Raw genomic sequence first — 21794 nt, 5'->3', positions numbered from 1 at the left:
TTTTTCACAGAAACTCTTCCTTTCTTCCATTCATTATTGAGTGTGTACTTCACATTAAGAAACATTCTTCAATGGCATTGATACCAGACTCTAGGGTACTATAATGTTACAGAAGGAGTTATTTTAAGAGTACCTTTAAACTGCGACTGTTGGTGCCGCAGCGCTGCCATTGCTCTCATCACAGTAAAAACAGAAGCATGTGTGTAATCTTTATAAACACAACACGATGCAAAGGGTCCACTTAGTTTAATGTGGCTCTTGGCTCCCTTCCATTCCACCTTATCTCACCTCGTCCTATCGAGCTTGAAATACCTTGAGTCCCCCCTACACAAACATTTGGTAATTACCCTCTCTTGATATCTCGCCCTTCAGGGCCAGAGTCTGTCTCCATGACTCCCTTCCCATCAGCCCCTCTCCCTCTTTAGTTCAAGGTCTAAAACTCAGCTGCAAAATAATTACACCTATTGTCTCTCTTAAAAGACGTTTCATTGAATACATTTTCCTCCTCCTTTGCCACCCTGAGACAAAAGCGCATACAGTGGAAGCCGTATCTTTGATTTGTCTTGTTAAAGTTAGGGGGCTTCTTCCTCTGTGGGTGTTCCTTGGAGAGATGCATAATAATAACTCTCAAGTCTAAAGGTAGTCCCTTTTGCAGATAATTTATATGAGTTGGTTCCTTAATAAGTTCCTCCTGCCAAAATGCAGTGTAGTTTCAGATGTATTTTCCCTTTAAGTGGCTTTTCTCCCCTGCAACAAAGTGATGTGCTGCACGCACACATAACTAGGTTTTAGCTTCACATATGCAATGATGTTGTTTCCCTTGGTCCCTTTAAGTGTTGAGGTGCTGTGAGCCATGTGTATCTAGCATATATTTTAAACATAAAGGTATGAACAACACAGCTTTATTGAAACTGTTTATTTGTACCTAAAATATTTTTTTTTTTGACAAGCAACTTCTTCGATTTTAAAAGCCTACGACAAGTCTCAGAGAAGCCAAAACATTTCTGGGTTTGCTTGATGTTCTGAACTTTTGTGTTCTGTTAACGACATTGTAACTTATGTGTTGAATGGTGTTTTATGAATATGATCTTATAGTATAATTAATGTTTCAACATCTGACATGACATGCGGATAAATGGTTAATGCCGAGTTCATGCTGTTGGTAGTTATATCTACTGAAAAATTACAAAAAACAATCCTGATATTTCCATTATGTAGTATCACAGTGTTGTTAAGAGTTTTTTATATATGGATGGAGTCCAATGAGAGGAGCTTGATTTGATTAGAACACATTTGGATTTGCATATTGAAATGCTGCACTAAATGTCTCTCATGGTATCCTTTGTTTTGATCAATGGTTGTTGGCTTGATTACTTAAGAGATTGTTCTTTAACCGTTTTCCCTGTAAACAGGAAGCCAATAAGAACAAAGTCCCTAACTGGGGAACCACAGAGTAGCACAAACATTTTTTACATCACTGTAAGTAAGAAATGAGCCACTACTGACCATTCACCTGCAGCACATGAGTCTGATAGAGGTCTTCATAGCCGTAGGCATGGCAACTGTAGTTCCCCATGTGGATAGTTGTCACCTTGGTGATGTACAGGGAGCCATCGTCCCCAAAGTCCTGCAATACAGTTAAAAAATGGAAGAGGAAATGTAAGTTCGGAAAGAAGGTGGTTGTGAAAAAGATGGGAAAAAGAAGAGTAGGGAGGGTGAACATGATGAAAGAAGCCAGATGAAGAACAGGAGGTGTAGGAGAGGGAATAGTGGTGAAGGATGGGGTGCAGGAAAGACCCACAGGGAGTGAGGGAGAAATGGTGGTAGCTTGGTAGAATACATAAAGATGCTTGAAGAGGGCAGAGAGAGGAGAGGAGGCGCACAACAGCAGGGTGTGATGGGAAAAGACAGGAGAGGAAAAGAGTGATGTGAAAGGGAAGAGAGACCATGAATCAATGGTTTCCCTGTTGAGCTTAAGCAGGCGTTGGGGAATTTGATCCTCCACTTTCCCTCATCACATTGCCTCAGCCTGATAAATGGCAAGGGTTAAAAATATAAAGCCCATTAGGTTGATGAATGGCACTGGTTGTTGTTGGTGCAGCATGCGGCAGTCCCCAGGGGGTTCCAGCCAAAGCTTAAGGCAGATTAAGGCATTAAATAGTTTGCTGTCCCACCAAGTGGCGGACCAGATGTCCTGATGTGCCTCTGTCGTGACACGGACACCACGAACGGCTGTTCTCCTTCACAAGGCTCTGGAAGTTAATGTGACCTGACAGAGGGTCGATTTGTGACAGGAGAATGTGAAAAGACTTTCTGGGGAGATGGATGGGGGAATTTAGGCTGCCTTTAAAGTGAGAGTTACAACTAAACCAGTGAGGGCAATTAAAACGGAGAGGGCTATTAGAGCTAAAAAGTATAGCTTTGAAATATCTGGCAGGTTATGCCTAATTATTTTTGTTTAAAATCTTAGCTCTAAGCTCTGTCCCAAACTCATAGTACCTGAGATGTTATGTTGATTAATACTTTTTTTGCTACAGAGCTCATTTCACACCAAACTGTAAATCAATAAAAAATGGTGATACAGATCTTATTTTTTAGTATGTGTGCTGTTCTGATGTGTTAACAAAAACGCTTTATATGCAGATGTTTATGGGAGTTTAGTGTTAGGTGACTATAGGTAATAAGCAGGTGCAATGATATAATGGTAAGTCTCACATTAAGGACAAACTAAACGGGCCAATCAAAATCCACTCGCAAAATTCATATTCGGCTATAGCTGAAGTATCAAAAAGATAAAAATGTGTTGGACGAATCTGCCACATTTGAAGAATTATTGAATTGTCTTTCGCTCAGATTACTGACTAGTATTGTGTCTGGTTGTTTAGTGTCATTAGTGACGAAAAATACATGAACTTCATTGGTAGATTTTGGTCTGCACAGCTGCTCATAAGAAAATGGAAAAAAGTTGTTCACTTTACTGAAAAACTGTAAAGAAAAAATGACAGGCTTTTATTTTTAATCAAGTTAGATGATATGCTTTCATAATGAAAGAGCCCTGGAATAATTATACATGAAGATGGCCAGTGGCTACACAATTATTACAATTCAAATCATCATTGCTTTTCATAATTTCCAGAACAATCGAGCTGCAATAAACTAAATCAGTTCGCATATAAAGAGCCACATTCATTTCATGTTTACCAAGTCAAAACAGTGCACCTGCAGATTAAGCTCTGTAGCAATTTTTTTTAATAAAGAAATATACATTATTCATTTAATTTCTGGAGAAGAAGATTCCAATCTCACTCAAGAGTTTTCGGCTGATAGGCGGCACTGTGGCATATTATGTTGCTGTTTTGTGTGTGTTGTTGGTGTTGTGTTTTATTTTGCTTTCCTGCAATCAACTGTGGTGAAACAGGTCAGAACCTTCCAATGTACACTGTGAAGTTACATTTTGGAGAGCACATTCAATATGTAAGAGACCTAGTTTTTTGATTGAGGGTAAGAAAACCAGAGTGAGACAAGCAGACAGCAAGATGGAGAACAAAGGACAGAATGATACTATGAGAGAGCAGACAAATGAAACTGATTTTAATGGAGACTCAGCTCTCGGGTTAAAGGGTTTTATGCCACAGCGCAGAAAGTTTTCCATCAGTGTCAGATGAAACTTCCAAAAAGAAGTCTGTTGCCATTCAAACAAGTTCAATAGCGGATAATGGTGGGCTGAAAGTACTTTGACAGGAAGTAAATGTTCTTTCCCTCCTCTCATCCTGTCACCTTGCATTGTTGAAAGTAGACCTGTATCAAATGTTGGACAGAGGGATCTCAAAAAGAGGAACATAATTACTGCAATTAATGTCAGTCAGACTTTTTCTGTGTCCCTCTACTCCCCATTATTTTATCAAAATGTTACTATTCAAACAGATAGAGTTATCATGGTAATGCGACTAGGTACCTTTTGAAATGGAAATGTAATATACTATCTGACTGTTTAACTTGAAATCATTTCTATGCTATAGTAGTATCTTATTAGTTATCTCATGCTTTATCTTTGATTGGGCTTAAAAGAAAGCCAAACACACACAGTCCTCTCTCCCTCCTCCCCCTCAGATCCATTTGCTCTGCGGAAATGCATTATTCAGGGTCAAGAGCCTGAGGGACTTCTTCTGCCATCGCCTCTCCTCCGGTCTCCACCTTAACACTTGACATTGTTTATCGGCTCATCATCACAGCAGACCAACAAGGCCGCTCATTAACATGCAATTAGTGAGTTGTGATCCGGCGGTGGGTAAAGCAAGGCCAGTGCTGTGCTGTCACCTGTGAAGAATAAATGTGTCCAAACAGGAGCAAGGCCACATAGTTCATTAAGTACCGAGGGAGCTATAATTCTACTGTTCATGGAGAAAGCTGGGGAGTAATCTTTTTGTTGGAATTCTTTCTGATGTCCTCTATTGAATTTATGGTTTCTGTGTCAGCAAGGGTCTGAATGAGACACAGTTTGTCATCTTCGCAAGTCCACTGCAGACCCCTGAGTGGACTTCCATGCAGACCAACATTTGTAGACAGTCAGATAAGATGCTTGCCTGTGCGATGAATGCAATCAACTCATGCAAACTAGAGCAATAACCTTGATGAAGAAACCGAAAACCTACACTCACGTTGATATCCTCCAGGTCCAAGAAGTTCAGGATGATGCCGTTCCTCTTCCAGATGATTGGTGGACGCAGCGTCCCTTGGATGGCACATGTAAGGACCGCACTAAGGCCCACTGTTACCGTAGAGACACTGATCCACTGGTCCTCCGCCAGGTTCAGTTGGACAACCTCTGTTAGAATGAGAGTATGAAGGGAAGTGATTAATATTATAAATGAGTGACAGAGAGGCCAATAACAGATGATAGTTAAAATAAAAAATGAGAAATCTGAGGCAGAAGCGGGAAAAAAAAGAAGCCGGGAAAATCACAAATCAGATATAGTGTGCTGATGTAGTGGAACTGTAGCCAAGCTGCAGGCATCCATCTCATGCTAGTGGGCCATGGAGGATAAACAGCTGTCAAGGAGTGAAGGATATGCAGAATGAAAAAAGACCACGTGTCAGAGGACACACTGCTAGCCAAATATCATTCTTCTCATTAAGGGAAATTTATGTTCATTGAAATGGCCATCCAATTCAATTCACCTTTACGGCAAATTAGGAATTATTCTTCACTGCTTCCCCCTTGGCGCCATAAATAGTGACTGTCGCCAAGCTGTGTGGTCAGGCACAAAATCTACTGTCACAGTTACAGTCCGCAAACTTTGTTATCTACTTCGCTTCTTTCTTTTATATTGTCAGGTTTAACTTATTCAAATGTTAAAATAGACTTGAATCAGCGTATGTAATGCAAAGTTGTCTATGCAACCTATACAGTATGTGTCCTGTGTTCCTCAGTATTACATATATCTCATGACCTTGTAGAACAACATATTCTAAATCTGGTTTTTTTCTTCCTTTGCTTTGCTTTTCTCAGCGCACTATTCAAATAAAAAAAAAAGACAAAATATGCTTAAAGAAATTAGGGTTTTTTGTTTAAATTGTGTTTAAAAAAGAGACTGGGAATCCAATTGGAGGAGTAGCGTACTGTAAATAAACGGATAGCAGGGAGATTGTTTGTGAATGTGGAGTTCAGGCCCTTACATGATGTCAGTGTGTGACCTTGGGTCAATATTGGCAGGGGACAAGATATACTTGACTCAATAAATAAAGAGACGAAGACGTCTGATAGAAATCGAAATGCAGCCATCCAAGCTTTACACTGCACAAATCTCACTCATTTAGTTTACTGAACTGATACCATTACTGCCCTTGTGCATGACTTTTCAGAACTGAAAAAAATACACCATTAAGGAGGTAATAGGGGCAAGATGAAAATAGAGAGAAGAGCAAGGACATCTCAACTGCCGTGATGATTGAATATGAACACCCATATAGTAAAATTGCTATGATTATCAAAGTCATCTTAGCAATTTCTTTAATGACATGTTATGTTAAGGCTAGACATTATTAACAAAGACCAAACAAAGAGTAATCATTAACTTTGATTGATTTGATTTGAATAACAATTATATGACAAACAGAAAAACAAAGAATAACTGGACCTACGTAATTACATATATGAACCATGTCAATTTGCCAAGTCAATGTTCCATTATGTACTGGAGCGTCATAGAACAACAATCTAGTTTATGTACCAACAATAATGGTTTAAAAGTTAACAGTTCAGACTTAATAAGCTTGTAATTAAAATATAACATCTGTATTACCATTATGATGGCACCATTACACTGTTGGTGTTTAAGATGTTATGAAGAACTAGAGATTAATGAAGCATACATCATTATCTGTGTGTTTAACTCTATTTGCTGATATGTGTGTTAATACGTGTGATATTCACTCGAACCAATCTCGTTTTTTCCACTATGTTAACTCATCATTTTGTTACAGTCTGATTTTGCTTATATACTGTAGCAGGTGTTGTTTATTTCTTTCAGTTTCCATAAGTCGCAAAGCAGTGCCAAGCATGGCATCTGTCCAACATGGAGCTGCTGTAAGATTACAAATGAAGTCGCAGAGTTGCATTGACTATATCATTATGAGGTTAATGTTAATCCACCAGCAGCAGCATGTTTCTGCAACAAAATGCTTTGGTTTCCTGACTTTTGCATTCTCTCCAACCTACGTCACACATTATTTCATTAAAAAAACATCTAAATGTAACTTCGGCCTTTTAGATCTGGAGTGGATGATTAAACAGCAGTGATAATGCCATTATCACAGCACAGTTTCATTTCAACAACCACATGGAAAAGAAGTTCATCATCCAAACAGACATCAAGTAGATGGCTTGTAGACTTTGAAATGTTTGCCGAGAACTTTATGTCTAGGATCCAGACTTTGATAAACGCTTTTGTAAAAAGACTGCTGGCTATTAGCTGTCTGTTTCATATAGCTCTCAAGGTGATAGATATATCTGTGACGACAGCTCCGTCTGTCAGTGATATTTCAGAATGCCTTGGGTACAGTACACTGCCAGGTCCAACAAAGTTATAATTCAGCACAGCAGTAATTTGGGTGGCAGAACAGGCTTTGAGTGCCATGTGGACAGACGAGGGATGAAGCACATTGATCCAACATGGCTTGGAGGGGGGTTTCCAGGAAGGTACTGTGCATTTCAACTAGACACAGCTCATATTAAATTGAAAACATGGAAGAAAGAAATGTGAGGATTCCTTTGTCGTTTTTGCAGCACTTGACTGTTCAAATGGAACATCAATTGATTTTAGTTATAAAAAAAGGTGTACAGCATTGAAAGTTTGCTAGCAAGGAATGTGTCTTCAAAGTTCAGTCTGTCTAACAGTCTAACAGAAAGGGAACAACTGCAGTTAACCGGCTCTGGTAGATAAAACATTGGCTATTGTGAGTGTTTTTAAGATTAATCTTGAAACATTAAGTGACGTGTACGATAAACAACAAGAGCTTTTAATTCAAAAGTCAAATAACTAATTATATAAATGTTAATGACTGTTATGACTTTTGTCTATCTTTGTGTTTTTGAAAGGTGACTCAAGTTGTATATTGAAATATTGACTGGGGTGAATACAGTTTTTTATCGGGTTTCGGAATGAATATTTTGGGCAGCTGTGTTTATTCACTTTCCAACAATGGCCACTTCTTCATAAGAGGTCAGTCTAAACTTTAAAATGTTCTACTAAGGCATTAGTCCCCACTTTTAATGTCTGGCAGAAATGCTATGGTAAAAAACACACACGCACATCTACCTTCTACTTTGTGAAGGATAGACTAGTATTAAAATGAATTCTGACACCATGAAATTAATACTGATGCCATCCAAACTCGACACACTCAGATTGCAGGAACAGGACCATAAAAGAGATAAGAGCTTTCTGTCGTAAATGTGATGAAAAATAGGTGTGCAATGTGGGTTTTCCAAAATGTGTTGATTGCTGTTCATGTCACTTTTCTTGGTCCATACCATTAAGGATATTTTGAATGTAAAGATTTTCTTTCCAATCCATTCAAAAGCAGCCATCTGTTGATTGCAGCTAGGCCTCTACTGTTGATATCCTAATAAGTGTTAAAGATAACAGATTCCCTTGAAAGCAGACGATCATGATGGCCACACATAGTAACTTTGTTTTGTTATTCTCCCAGATGGATTTGACTTTTCCACATTTGATTTAAACACAAAACATTGTTCCTCATCTGTTTTATACATATGTATATGTATATGTGTACGTTATATACTCATAGCAAGCACCTATAATTAAAACAGATGATGTTGGGGTTCTGCAGCTCAACAAGTGCAACAGAGGAGAAACACAAACAGAAGGTTGTTGGATCCTTACTTTGTTAAAGATAGCTAACTGGCTCTCATAGTTACTGAAGAGTGTCACCAAAGTGATTTTATTACCAGCTGGTCAAGGTAAAAGGAAAGCACAGGAAAAAGCATCTAAAAAAGCATATGGCAGCCAGGTTGTATAATTAGATGGAAGGCATATAAAACAATGATTTTGTAATCCATGCTTATAACTTTTAAGGAATTTACTTTTTCAACGTTTTAGAATATTTAAAACTAACAGACAGGGAGTTTTCTAAATAGCATTTTTTGTTATTTTACAATGGGCCAGTGTGTTAACTTTAATTTGACATGTCTGGCTTTTGTCAAGTAATTCAATATGTGTCAAATAATTTGAGACAAATTGTAAACATAACCTTGAGAATAAAAAGAGAGTCAAATGCACCAGCGTTGACACCTATCTTACCAGAAACAAGCAACAGAAGAATGTTGCCTACATAGAATACTGACTACAATTACAAAGATATCTTTCACTTTAAGTAGGAGCAACTTTTAAAAAATCTGTTGAAACATCTTCCCTTGTTTTGGGCCATTCTCTGATGGCCCAGACAAATTGCGTATCCACAGGCAGCAGCCGCTCTGCCCTGACTGGCTGCGAAGGTTGTCATGACATTATCTAGTTAATGATTCCTACAGTCTCCCCTCTTTCCTAAAATAGCTCCACTGTGCAAGTTAGTAATTGACTTTCAGGGGAATTCAGCAGCTCCACTGATCGATCAGCCCACTAACTGAGCTATGGGCGGCTGACAGAGCCAACAGGGAGGTTTCTGTATCCAGCTCTAAAGGGATGTAGCACATTGTGAGTACAGAGAGGAGGAGAGCGAGAGAAAGAAAATACATCAAGCCCAAATGTTAAGACAGAAACAAGAGCTTGACTTTTAATGCCAGGAGAAAGGTAAAAACAAAATAAACGAGAGCGGGAAAAGCCAGAAAAAGAGGAACAAAACGTCAGAAATAGGAAAGAAAACAGATGAAAACTGCAAACAAAAAGGAAGAAAATTAAAGACATGCCAAAAGATGACCGTGCCGACACTGGGGCAAAAGAAAATATGTGTGTGCGTGTGGGACAGGAAGTGAGACACATTTGAGGCAGAGCACGTAGAAGATCTCGCAGGGAATATCTAATGTGGCGAACTCAAGTTTGCAGCTGAGAGAGTTGTCCCTTTCCACTTTTATGAGACCAGCCCCTCGTGAGCTGGAGTAAGACATCAAGACACAAAGCAGAGGGGCACAGCCCCATGACTCTTTGAGAGGGAAGGACAGATAACATCCTGACTGTAGAGAGGAAGAGACAGAGCGAAGGTGGAGAGGGTCAGAGAGCGTGGAGGAGATAGAGACAAAGATGGATGGAAGGAAGGTTAAAGGTGAAGAAATGGGATGGGAGCGGGGCAAGGAGGCAAGAAAACAAGCTCACAGGTATCCAGTAAGTAAGCATTAGGATGTGTTTGTATGTCTTCATTGGGAAATGTGTCATTATAGTTTTGACATTTAAAACTAAATGTTGGATTGGACTTCGAATTGAATCCATCTGTATTAGGAAAGTGGCTTTATATTCAAATCATAGTAATTGTGATGTGTGCACAATTCAGCAGAGCAAATAGGATTTTCCTTTAAAAGAAAAACAAGACGAAACATATTCCTCTTAATTACCTTTAAATTACTCAAAGTGTGTGGTAGTTTATGTATCTGCAGACCCCTTGTTCTTTGGCACTTTTTTCAGTTATCATTTTGTCGTTTTCTGGATGTATCTGCATCAATTTCAATAAAACCTACCGTCAGATCGTAAGCATGCATCCAAAAAGATGCTAAAAATGGCAGACATATTTTTCAAAAAGAAGAGAGGACCAAACGGCAAACAGACAAAGCTTGTTCCAAAACAATAATCTGTCTGCGGTTGGCTTTAATCTGATGGCGGGCACTGTAACTCTTTTTGAGTTGTTGAAGAGAGGTTGTCAAATTCAACTTGTACCTTTAATGAAGCATGAAAATATAGTGATCCAAAGCAAACAATGATATTCTGCTCTGAGTTTACATCTTATTAGAAATTAAAGAAGGGAAAATATTTAAAACATAATGAATCCTATTGGTAAATAATGTTCTTCTCCGATGGTAGACTGAAATTGACTATGACGTCCTTTGGGGAATACTAATTAGATTATTTATTTATTTATTATAGAATCAGAATCAGAAACAGGTTTATTACCAGGTAGGTTCACATGTACGAGGAATTTGACTTGGTGTCGTGGTGCATACATCATTCTTTTTTTTTTTAACCTGTTAAGCCCCGAGCCTGTTTTTCAGGTCTCAGGCTCGGAAATGACATTCCCAGAAAAAATGAACATATCATCCCTTCTAAAAGGGTTACATTAATAATCTTTTTTCTCTAAGCAAGCTTACATATGTAATTGGATGTAGAAGTGTCAGAATCAATATAGATATTTTTATTTTAAAGTAAATTCAGATTGAACACAGAAAAAAAATGTAAATTATTGTGTCTGTCCAAAACAAAAAAAAGTACTTATATAGTGAAAACCACCCTTGAATGATGGGATGGTAGACTAAAATCTTTAGGAATCCAAACTACAACATATACTGTAATAAGTACCCTGTATCAAGATTGATGCAAAACAAGGGAAATTTTTAGAGAGATTTAGCAACAAAAAATACACTTCTGGGGTCATTTGGGTGGATTTTCCATATGGCCCCCCTTGGTCGATTTTGATGGTTGACATCTCTTTCTAACCGTCAGAGCCAATGGAATCGAGGGGAACTCCCACATACACACACACATTACCAAATAAGGAGGGAGAGTGATGCATAGCCAAAACCGGAAGCTGCGATAATTCTGGTGGCTACCATTAGCAGCTAACTTTTACTCTCCGATTTTTACATAAAAATGGAATTATGGATTATAAATATTTTTTTCAAAGCGACAGACACATTATCAACCTATAGATTAACCGATTCAAGCGCGTTTTTTCTCATGTTACGCCATTGAACACGTCTTTTGATCAGATTGACAGCTACGGTGAGACAATCTGCCGTAAAAGCTCCGTAAAGCTCCCTGTCGCGAGTTCGGAACGCTCACTGATGATACTATACCTATAGAATCTGTGGAGCCTCAGCTTTAATCGGATATCTTGTATGTGCAGCTACGATAAGTAATAAGGGTATCTTTATCTTGAGTTCTGTGCCAAAGCGCGTTAGCATTTTTTGCTCAGGGGTCATTTAGATGCTTCTTATGAGACTTGTGTTTTGTTTTGGTAAAAATGGTTTGTATCGTCAGTTAGCTGAGATTCTTTGCGTTAATCTGGTATAACACATTCATAGGTTCTTAAATATTAAGATGCCCCTGAGAGTGATATTTCTATCAAAACCTGAGGATTTCATGGGGATGAGGCTTGCAGATTTTGCATCCGGTATTTTTCCAAAAATGTTATTTGCTACAAACGCCCGTTTTTAAAGACAGAGAATTTCCCAAGGATAAATGAATCTTTGAGGAACTTATTGCATCTCAACGCCAGAGATTATAAGGTTCAAAGATATTATTTAACCCCCTTAACCCTTTGGAGCTGACCGTCACGCCGGCGTGATCAGATCACATGAACTGTTCAAGCCGGTGCCGCATAAAAACAACAGTCCGGACAACATTGCCGTGTGTTTCTGTCGAAAGTACCGGCTTGAAACTATATCACAGTCTTTGTTTCATGCAAAAAGACCCAGTAAACACGGAGATACGATGATATAAAGTTAATACATTTCAAAAGTATGAAAAATGGAAGCACATATTTGAATATCTTTGCCGTATTTGATAATTTTACGAAACGGAAAATACTGGAAACTGTAGATCCTGCTCAACAGGATGTATATGTATATTTCTGTCGAAAGTACTGGCTTGAAACTATATGCCAGTCTTTGTTTCATGCAAAAAGACCCAATAAACACGGAGATACAATGCTATAAAGTTAATACAAATATATTTCAAAAGTATGAATAATGGAAGCACATATTTTAATAGATTCAACGTATTTTATCATTTTACGAAACGGAAAATACTGGAAACTGTAGATTCTGCTCAACAGGATGTATTTACCAGGGAGGGGGTGAGGTAATCAGGTAAACGGAGTGATACGAAGCAAGACGAAAAGAGACGAAGAGGGACGGCGGGAAATGGAGAGAGACGAAGATATACGAAGACAGGCGGCGGGAGACAAAGAGAGACGCGGGAGACTGCGATTGAAGTAAAGTGACAGACACACATTGAGAATTTAGATATAGTTAGATAGATTTAGAGTTTTGAAGATTTTGAAGAGAACTCTGAACGTGAGTCAAGCTATGAGCTTGTTTTTTGACATGGAGGAGGAGGAGGAGCCTGTGATGTTGCCCTCTTGTCGTAGTTGACAGAAACTGCTTTGAAGCGTGGCAGAGATAAAGACAGAAAAAACTGATTTTTGTTTATAATGTGTATATATATATTTGTATTATATTTATAATAACACTCTTGCCTTATCAGAATGAAATCCCATGTACATTATTTAAGCTTTTAAATGTTTTGTTGTGCCTACTGTGTCACTGTTGACAGAACTTGAGAAATTAGGGGAAAAAGCCTATGGATACACCTGTTATTTGTTCATAAAATGTGTATATAGGTTCAAGCTACCTAAATCAAACTTTCACATTATCATAGTGACATCCCATGTATATATTTCCAGCTTTCAAATGGTTTTGTTGTGTATGTTTGTGTTACCTATATGAAAAATAATATCATTTTCAAAATCAGTTTTTTTGTGATTTTTGGTCCAAAATGTTCATATAGTATCTCAAAATGAAAGAAATAACTATCAGGTTATATAGGTGAGGTTGTCCTTAAAAAAAAGATACCAAACATTGACATGCCAAACATTTCTTAATGGGGTTTAGTAAGACAAATCAAAAGTATGCGAAAACGGCCAAATTAGCAGGACTCCAAAGGGTTAAAGTCCCTGGATAGGGGCAATACTTTCCACAAGTTTTAATATCTTTTAGGTGCATTTTAGTCTGGAGGGTGGCGTGTAAAACAGCCTCCTTTTTTCATATATCAGGAGTTTTATTGTGCCTACTTGTATTAGCTGAAAAACCTTTTAGTTCCTTGAAAAATGTTAGTTAGCTTAGTGGAAACGTGGTTTCACTGGAAAAGCTGAAATCACCACAATCATTTTGGTAAAAAAAGGTATAGATATCTATTTGTGTGAGTTACGTGCAACAGGTCCTACAGGAATGCCTGGGCATGCTGTAAATTGTGAGAGCAGTGAAAAAGCAAAATGTGTTCAGCTTTACAAGTGAGGTGCCAACGCGGTAATGATTGCATGTTTACTTAATCCTTCTTGCCTGCATTAGTCTGGAGATTCATCAGAGTGCTAAAAGGGTTTTTAAACACAACTGATGCCTCTCTAGGAGGACACACACGCTAAAACATGTACGCAGAGACACACACACACTCACACAAATCCACATAAATACAGTACACTCCACATTACAAAAACAGAGCTCTCTCTCTGTGAATATGAGGCTTAAAGGGGGGTTGTGTGTCACTCACTTGACAAGTACAACCTCCTTTCATGTGTCATGTATGCAAATATATGCATGGCACACTCGATTATTCATATTTGACCCTCATGAAAAAAATATACTCATCCAGTCTCATTTGGTAAATTAAGATTCAGGCATTAATCATTGAGCTCATCACTGAGTGAAAAGCTGCTGCTCCAGTAAAGCCTTCACATTTCCTACACGCTCCTGCAAAGCTGACAAACCCCAGCACTTAGCAGTGGAGACTTGTACGTTTCAGAGAAGCTGGAGTTGGGCTTGCACTCATGTTAGCCCTCGACTAAAGGCACGTTTTAAAAGGCAAAATAATGGATTTTTGTTATTGTTGCTATGCAACGACAACACAGTCAAGACAACAGGCAGTGCAACACAATACTACTGTGTGTCAGGCTGTGGTTAAACATAGGGTGCAAAGAGTACACTTCCAATTACAGGGACACATGCTGCCTGTCATCATCCTTTCCTGTGTTTTCACGTCAGGACAATTGGTTGGAAGCCATTAAGGCTGGCCCACACTGAAACCATTTTAAATTCAGTTTTGCTAGAGAGAAACAATTTGGCAAAAACAGCACACCAACAATACTTTGTATTGAACGCAGTTTACTTTATACAACTGACTTACAGTGGGGCAAAAAACTATTTAGTCACCCACCAATTGTGCAAGTTCTCGCACTTAAAAAGATGAGAGAGGCCTGTAATTTTCATCCAAGGTATACCTCAACTATGAGAGACAAAATGAGAAAAAAAAATCCAGAAAATCACATGTCTGATTTTTAAAGAATTTATTTGCTAATTATTGTATAAAATAAGTATTTGGTCACCTACAAACAAACAAGATTTCTGGCTCTCACAGACCTGTAACTTCTTCTTTAAGAGCCTCCTCTGTCCTCCACTTGTTAACTGTATTAATGGCACCTGTTTGAACTCGTTATCAGTATAAAAGACACCTGTCCACAACCTCAAACAGTCACACTCCATACTCCACTATGGCCAAGACCAAAGAGCTGTCAAAGGACACCAGACACAAAATTGTAGACCTGCACCAGGCTGGGAAGACTGAATCTGCAATAGGTAAGCAGCTTGGTGTGAAGAAATCAACTGTGGCAGCAATTATTAGAAAATGGAAGACATACAAGACCACTGATAATCTCCCTCGATCTGGGGCTCCATGCAAGATCTCACCCCGTGGGGTCAAAATGATCACAAGAACTGTGAGCAAAAATCCCAGAACCACACGGGGGGACCTAGTCAATGACCTGCAGAGAGCTGGGACCAAATTAACAAAGGCTACCATCAGTAACACACTACGCCGCCAGGGACTCAAATCCTGCAGTGCCAGACGTGTCCCCCTGCTTAAGCCAGTACATGTCCAGGCCCGTCTGAAGTTTGCTAGAGAGCATTTAGATGACCCAGAAGAGGATTGGGAGAATGTCATATGGTCAGATGAAACCAAAATAGAACTTTTTGGTAAAAACTCAACTAGACGTGTTTGGAGGAGAAAGAACATCATAATTACTGTGAAACATGGGGGTGGAAACATCATGCTTTGGGGCTGTTTTTCTGCAAAGGGACCAGGACGACTGATCCGTGTAAAGGAAAGAATGAATGGGGCCATGTATCGGGAGATTTTGAGTGACAACCTCCTTCCATCAGCAAGGGCATTGAAGATGAAACGTCGCTGGGTCTTTCAGCATGACAATGATCCCAAACACACCGCCCAGGCAACGAAGGAGTGGCTTCGTAAGAAGCATTTCAAGGTCCTAGAGTGGCCTAGCCAGTCTCCAGATCTCAACCCCATAGAACATTTTTGGAAGCAGTTGAAAGTCCGTGTTGCCCAGCGACAGCCCCAAAACATCACTGCTCTTGAGGAGATCTGCATGGAGGAATGGGCCAAAATACCAGCAACAGTGTGTGAAAACCTTGTGAAGACTGACAGAAAACGTTTGACCTCTGTCATTGCCAACAAAGGGTATATAACAAAGTAATGAGATGAACTTTTGTTATTGACCAAATACTTATTTTCCACCATAATTTGCAAATAAATTCTTTAAAAATCAGACAATGTGATTTTCTGGATTTTTTTTCTTCTCATTTTGTCTCTCATAGTTCAGGTATACCTAGGATGAAAATGACAGGCCTCTCTCATCTTTTTAAGTGGGAGAACTTGCACAATTGGTGGCTGACTAAATACTTTTTTCCCCACTGTATACCGAGGATGTACTCTCTTATGGTCATGTATTACACCTATTACACCACTGCATGTGATGATGTCCTCTGGTGAGTTTGTGTAGTGCATATTGGGAGACAGGACCCCTCCTGAGAACCCACAGTGTGTACAAATGATATCAGTGTGTCACTGTGCATCCATTATGAGGAGTACTCTCTAGAACATGCATCATCCATGTTTCAAACACACTGACACCCTGAATTAATGTCGCATATCATACTCTCACACACACACACACACACACACACACACACACACACACACACACACACACACACACACACACACACACACACACACACACACACACACACACACACACACACACACACACACACACACACACACACACACACACAAGTTTTCATTTAATCAATAACTCTGCACTCTGGGACATTTCATTCTATACACTGTATCACATTGCATATTGTGCATACTGCTCATTTACTTTCTCATAAACACTAAGTCTTATCTGTCATGCACACACACACACACACACACACACACACACACACACACACACACACACACACACACACACACACACACACACACACACACACACACACACACACACACACACACACACACACACACACACACACACACACACACACACACACACACACACACACACACACACACACACACACACACACACACACACACACACACACCATGGAGATCTTAAGCTCTTTCTTTGACAGCGCTGTGGTGGTGATTATTCATGGGAGGGAGATGGGGATGAGCAATCAGCGGCCGGCTCATTAATCACACTGGATGCAGACCCTTAATCTCCTCCACAGGTACAGTCTACCTCTTTCTCTCCTCCACACGGCGTATCATTTTCTCTCTGATGCTTTGTTTGCATTCTTGGCAATTTCTCTCTGTCTTTGTCCTCCTCACAGTCTCTAAACCTCTTTCTCATCTCTTTTACTCTCTGACTGCCTGTCAGTCTTCCTTTTCCATCTCACTCTTTGCTTTTTTCTCACCACGGGTCTTAATCTGCCTCTCTCGCTCTCTTCCTTGTCGTTCTACTTAAAGTGCTTCCTTGCCTGGCTGCCTCTCAACTTGCAAGCAGAGCCTCGATGGTGCTTCCTCTCCAGTAGGGCCCCTCTTAACTAGCAGCGAACAAGCCTCGTTAGGATCACATAGAGCGGAGGAAGTGTAGAGTGGGAGAGCGGGGAGGAAGCAGTATTTAAAACAACGACTTCTATGCTGTATAAATAGGCCAGGAGCAGTAGCTTGGCAAGAGATCGGGCTCTTTCACTCTTCATCTGCTGCTGCATAAGAACTTAAATATTAAGGTTGAGAATACTTTATTTATTTCACAGATCATTATTTGTGATACAATCGGACCCGGAATAAATACAATGAATGAAAAGGTTAGTTTATGATCACTTTATAAGATTGCTACCTATTGTAACTTCTAGTGTTTCACAGAACAGAACAAAGTGTAATACTATGACCACTTAAATTGTAGTCCTGTCTTTTCGGAAAATGACAGCTTTAAAAAGGTAACAGAAACAAAATGCCTCAGCACACACAAAAACAAAAAGAGATACTTTAAAATCTACATCAGTCTTCTAAAAGTGCAGGCTTCCCAGGACTTTTAAAAGGAACAACTGTCGTGACTTAATAACCAATTCTGCAGGAACAGGCTGCTAACTTCAGAGCTGAATATGGAGGTGTTGAAGTGTTGCAGTGGTTTGAAGAGGACAAGGCTCAATAATGAAACAATGACAATGGATAATGACAAAACAGAAAAGTCATCACTGTGTCATTCAAGCCCTGAGAGCAGGAGTGACCTGTCTGGAAATGAGCAGATTCATTTCCTGTCCTGAGGGTCCACAGACTTGTTTACCAAAGTTGGGGACATCTAAACTCTGCAGATATTTACTTTTAATCTTGTAACTATATGCTAAGTGGTATTTACTGCTCATAGCAAGGTCTATCATTGGAAACACAATCATTAGCATTTTCTGCAAAGACCTTTTAATGCAAAGCCTGTAAAGTGCCAAATAGTATTATGTATTATGTTATGACTCATGAAGTTCAAGATACAACGACCCTCTGGCATTATCACATTGCATTGACCGACAAGAGAGAAAGCTTGTAGTTTGTCAGGTTTTTCATGAAATTCTCCTTTAAAGAACAATTATTTGTGTTTCTATGTGACCTTTCCCCCAAAAAGCCTTTGGAAAGCATTTTCAAAATCCCTCAAAATGTGATTTCATTAGCTGGAACTAAAAAAAATGTAACATGATGAACAATCAAATAAATTCAACCCTTTTTTAACTTTCTTTCTAAACTGTATTAGCCTTTTAGAAATGTGTGACAAATCAATCTGACTATGAGCTATTTAGAGAATTTGGTGTTAAAGATTCCAGTGTGAGAAAAATACAAATATTATTTAATGTCTACGGTATTAAAAAAAACAACTTTTTAATTACTTGCACAAATGTGACTTGAATGCCCTCAATGTCTGTTTTGCCATATAGTTAAAGTACACAGTCTATATGCAGCATTTAGAGAAAAGCAGAGTTGGATGAAATGTTATCTTCACATCCCCTGGTTTGATAAAACTGACATTTTAAGTCCCAAAAGGCCAAAAAAGTCATCCTGCTATGAGAGGCTTAAAGGAAACAAGCTGGCAGTCTGGAGCTAATCTTCTATACTTCATTTGGCCGAATGAGACCCAACTCATTAAAGCCATACTCTCATCTCATAGCGGCATAACATCTCTGACAATCTGGATAATCTCTCATCTTTATGGGAACAAAAAAAGAGCCCCCGCCCTCCACTCTATCTGCTGTAAACCGCGGAGGCATTTTCCGACACGGTTGTCTAAGTGGTCTTTCTCGTTTCAAAGCCCTTTCAGCCTTGGGGAGGAGGAGGGTAAGAGAGATTAGTGGTCTGCAGCAGAACTCTGCACTGCAGGAGACACAGCTTGACCTGACCTGAGGGCCCGCCTCGATAGAGACAGAATGCACAATGAGTACATCAAGTTTGGGTGGATGCAGGATCGTATGTGTTGGGATGCAAGCATCACCGTTCATGTGCAGAAAATAACAAAATGCACGCAAACACAGAGGCAGACAAATGCAGGGGTTATTGAACAATAGCGAGATTAAAACTGCAGTACAGGTAAATGAAAAGACCGATCGCTTTCTTTCATGTGGCTCTCATTAGAGTTTTTTTCCCATGATGATAACTTCAAGGTTAAAGAGGTCAGATTGTGGCAAAATAGTGAGAGGGAAACACAACAATGGTACATTGGTTGGTTACAGCAGGGGTTCCCAAACTTTTCAGCCCGCGACCCCTGAAATAACAGTGTCAGAGACTGGCGACCCCCTGTCAACAAACACTGCGCTAGTGGATTGTCAAAGGGGGAGCTTCGTTGCGGGGAAATTATACAGATGGATAGTCCGCCCCTGAAAATGTCTATGCAAACGTTATTATTAATAATAATTTTAAAAAATATATATAAAAAAAATTAATCAATTTTTTTAAATAATTTTTTTAATAATTTTTCCATTTTTATTTTGTAATGATCTCGCGACCCCCACTTTGGGAACCCCTGGGTTACAGTATAGTTGAGAGAGGTTATATTATTTTCTCCACAGAGAAAAGAGTGAGGTCAATATTTGACAAAGCTACAGTAAATGTGGGATTAAAACAGAAGCTAATGAGACTGCATCTATTGAGACAAAGGAAACAACAGAGGTTGTTTCTCTTTTATTTAGTCATTAAGTAATAAAGTACTGGAACAAAATCATGTTGTTGCATTGATAACTCCATAGTATTCGTCCAGAACTATTGAATGCTGTTTTACAGTGGGACCAATTCAAAACCCTCATCAAGCATCACCTCTCGGTAACGCCAAGTAGCTTTTTTACATTACATTACATTGCATTTAGCTGACGCTTTTATCCAAAGCGACTTACAATAAGTGCGTTCGACCAACAAGATACAAACTTAAAGAAAACAGAATCATATAAGTACATCAGGTTTCATAGAGCTAAAACATTTCAAGTGCTACTCAACTGGCTTTAGATAAGCCAGTCCTTTATTAGTATATAAGTGCTTTGTTAGTAATTCTATCGCTCAAAGTGGAGTCGAAAGACTGCTGTCCTGATGTCAATGGGGAGCTCATTCCACCATTTTGGAGCCAGGATAGCAAACCCACATGTTTTTGCTGATGGGAACTTGGGTCCCCCTCGCAGTGCGGGTGCAGCGAGCTGTTTGGCTGATGCAGAGCGGAGTGCACGTGCTGGGGTGTACAGTTTACTTCTCTTCTACAGTGTACTTTTCTGTAAATAACAGAAACGAGCTTGTCCATGAAACATGTGTTTAAACATCATTATATTCAATTAAATTGATTTGCGTCTGTTAGTGTGTGCTTGAGTGGGAGTTGTACTTGCATAAGATCAATAGAGTTAAGTGACAATTCCTGCACATTTTTGTAAGGTTCAGGCTAATTTTACTTTACAGAATAACATTTAATAATGATACAAAATATATTACTGTATGTATTGTTTAAGACATACAGTGAGTAGAGTACAGTACAACAGTATCAAGGATGTAAACATCTCTAATACTTTACTTGTTCTTACTTTTAAACTTATTTGGATATAGTATGTGTCTCTTATCTTATTCAAAACGACTAATGCTGTCTCCATTAAGTCTTAAAAGACAATTTGATGGGATTGATTTTAATCTATTAACAGACCAAATTTTGAACAAATAATATTCGTTGTTATTTTTTTTTAGTCCATGTCTCCCCACACTCTCGCATTATCAATTGCAAGTTTATTATGCTATTTGTTCCTTCTTTTACACCGTAAAAATGTGGGCTGATTAATTAGCAGAAAAGTGAACTAAACAGGCTATGCAACATGGCACCATTATACCCACTAACAGGGTTTTTAAAAAGCTGCTGATGAGTTGATGAAGTTGATTAATTGCTCCACAATTCCCCCTGGAGTATGCTCGCTCCGTCACTCTCTCTCCCTACTGTGAACTGAATTATGGTAGAATAAAGTGTGTCTACCCCTTGCATATGCCAAACCATTACATTATTATGGATCCTCCAAGCATGGCAAGAGTTTAAAAAATAATTATGAAAGTTTCAGTCTAATTTCCTGCATTCTTAATGATTAAATGAAATGGGCAGCACAGATGCTGGCGGGTAGAACTGTTGGCTCAAAATGAGAAGAACATGGAACTGATCCACAACTGGATCCTTTCCACACGAGTCTGACCTCAAGGAACAAGTGACCTGTGTGTTCACAGGAGATAGTGTGTCCAACAACTATGCCTGCCTCAAATGGTGACCTAATAAGCTCATAGAAGCTGAATCAAACTATCAATATTCATGGGGTTGGCTCAAAATGTGAGTCAAAATGTATTTTAAAAGTAAGCATAGTAAAGTTCTGGATTAAAACAAGAAATAATCACCAATTAATATTCCTCATACTTAAAGGTGACCTATCATGCAAAATGCACTATTGTACGTCTTTTATACATGAATATGTGTCCCCGGTGTTCCAGGGAACTCACCAA

The 21794-nt window shown here is 39.0% G+C and overlaps 1 protein-coding gene across 4 annotated transcripts in view; it reads right to left on the bottom strand.

The window, feature by feature from the left end:
• fstl4 (follistatin-like 4) overlaps window positions 1-21794 on the bottom strand; it is a 198869-nt gene that overhangs the window by 22620 nt on the left and 154455 nt on the right. For 3 of the 4 annotated variants that reach the window (XM_079651561.1, XM_079651560.1, XM_079651563.1), the window contains exons 7-8: window positions 4653-4825; window positions 1507-1627 (exon numbers count right to left, since the gene is read on the bottom strand). In XM_079651561.1, coding sequence (XP_079507687.1) covers window positions 1507-1627; window positions 4653-4825 — 294 coding nt within the window. The remainder of the gene's footprint in view (window positions 1-1506; window positions 1628-4652; window positions 4826-21794) is intronic. The other variant, XM_079651562.1, reaches the window with a different exon arrangement.

The sequence above is a fragment of the Notothenia rossii genome (assembly GCF_949606895.1).
Source record: "Notothenia rossii genome assembly, chromosome: 9".
Taxonomy (NCBI): domain Eukaryota; kingdom Metazoa; phylum Chordata; class Actinopteri; order Perciformes; family Nototheniidae; genus Notothenia; species Notothenia rossii.
This window is presented reverse-complemented; position numbering and strand designations above follow the sequence as displayed.